The sequence below is a fragment of the Rhagoletis pomonella genome, unplaced genomic scaffold, assembly GCF_013731165.1.
Source record: "Rhagoletis pomonella isolate Grant_MI unplaced genomic scaffold, Rhpom_1.0 Rhpom_scaffold_11851, whole genome shotgun sequence".
Classification (NCBI taxonomy): Eukaryota; Metazoa; Arthropoda; class Insecta; order Diptera; family Tephritidae; genus Rhagoletis; species Rhagoletis pomonella.
The window spans coordinates 1-1,790 of record NW_023470381.1 but is presented as its reverse complement, the minus strand read 5'-3'; the positions used below and the strand labels follow the sequence as shown (position 1 = coordinate 1,790).

At 35.6% G+C, this 1,790-nt stretch overlaps 1 protein-coding gene across 1 annotated transcript; it reads right to left on the bottom strand.

The window, feature by feature from the left end:
- Positions 1-862: 862 nt before the first annotated feature.
- On the bottom strand, positions 863-1,775 carry LOC118756723 (regulator of nonsense transcripts 2-like). The gene is made up of 2 exons (XM_036491469.1): positions 1,408-1,775; positions 863-1,345 (listed from the first exon to the last, which is right to left on the bottom strand). The coding sequence occupies exons 1-2, from the start codon at positions 1,711-1,713 to the stop codon at positions 1,232-1,234; spliced, it is 420 nt and encodes a 139-aa protein (XP_036347362.1). The 5' UTR covers positions 1,714-1,775; the 3' UTR covers positions 863-1,231.
- Between the last annotated feature and the right edge of the window lie 15 nt (positions 1,776-1,790).

Genomic DNA, 1,790 nt, shown 5'->3' with positions numbered 1-1,790 from the left:
ACGTTGAATTACATACCGCTACAGGTGAGTCGGTAGCTGCCCCAATTACGCCAAATTGACACTTCGTAAAATAAAAAAAAACATATGAACCAAACAAAATTGCAATAAGTCCAAATGAGTAGAGAATTTTTTATAAAACTTTACTAAATCGTTAAAAATACATAAATGTTTCGCTACCATTGAAAATTTCGCTCCTTAGTTCAAGAGGTAACGGACTCTTTTTTTTGTTAATTTTGCGAAGCCTCGCAACTAGGAAAATTATAATAGTCAAGAGCCTTGAAAATTCATTTTGTAATTTCGCTTGTATTTAACTTTAAGCTGATGAACAGTTTTAATGTATTATTTTCTTTTTACTGTTTTGACGACATAATTATGTATTTATATTCAACTTTTACTATTAATTTTGTACTGATCAATACAAGTAACATTAACCACAAGCGGTACCAAGCTTAATAAGTAAAATCGTAGTTGATACACTTTTTTGCTATTTAATATGTACGTATTAGAAAAATGTAAGATCGACAGTTTTTTGTTTAGTGTGTTTTTATTTTGATATTAATAAATTCTAATTAAGTTAAAAAAGTGAAATTTAAATTTTTGTGGGTAAAGGAATTCCTTAAGGTGCTGCCTGCTTAGATGTCACCATCAAGATCCTGAAATGGATGTACATCATGATAGTACGATGGGGCAATGGCTTGGGTATCGAGAACGCCCTAGCCACATTAAGACAGTCTCTCACCACAGTACATCACATGGGCACATTGCTGAGCATCATCCAGTTTCGGGGAATGTTGCTGAAGGTTGAAGTAACGGTTTCGTAATGATTCAAAGTTTTAAGAAATAAACAAAAAAATATCAGTTATTTTTTGTCCCTGTAGAAATTCAAATGACCTTTTGTTCTAATTATTATAGTTTATTCAGTAAATTTTACTGCATTACATTTTTAACGAATCCAAAAATAACTTATTTCCTTTTTCAGTTGTTACTTTAAATGTACTCCTTTTAATTATCATCTTCAATGGTGATGACCCCACGCAAACCATACAGACACATACATATAACTTCTTCAACTTCAACTTGCACATAGCTTCGTCATTTTCACTCACAACTTAACAACTTTTTGTGCGAGCCAACTGCAAATGCATGGGTTTGCGATGTCAGTGTGCGGCCAGTATTTTAACCCTGCATATATCGGAACGAAAGATATCCATTTGAGTGCCCCAATACGCGTTTAATTGAAAATCAAATCTGCATCTGGTGCACCCTTTTGATGTCGGAATTTTGGCTTGCTCGGGCGTTGATAATGGTTCTGCGACAAGCTGCGTTGTGATTGCATCAAAGATTCCTATTTTCAAAAGAAAATCTGAATAATTCTATATTCATTACACTTTATTTACACACGCATACCTGATAGTCCTCTTCTTCTATACGTTCGGTTATGTTTAGCGTTAAACGCTTTACCTTTTCCTTCTCTTCTCGTGTCTTCTCTTCCTGCAGCTTCAGGTTAATGGCCAATTGCGAATCGGATGGTGCCACAAATTGTTTAAATTGTTGTTTGCCTCCCTTTCCACCACGTACCATCAGCACAAATGGCACTGCACCGCCAGCAGCATTGGCAGTGGTACTTTTTGCTGCCTCTTTTTCGCTACACGACTGATTGCCACTCGGAGTAGTAATTTGCTCATAGGATTTCTTACTCGTTCTAGCCATCATTGGTACCGGTATGTCTTTCGTATTTGGTTTAACAGTTTCTTTGATGCGCTCCTGATAACTGTCTGCTGCCATTTTTT

Excerpts from the sequence above, each read along its gene's own strand:
- LOC118756723 (XM_036491469.1), bottom strand. The coding sequence starts at position 1,713 with ATGATGGCTAGAACGAGTAAGAAATCCTATGAGCAAATTACTACTCCG. Across the intron at positions 1,346-1,407 it reads TAGAAGAAGAGGACTATCAG|GAATCTTTGATGCAATCACA; the intron begins GTATGCGTGTGT and ends TTTTGAAAATAG.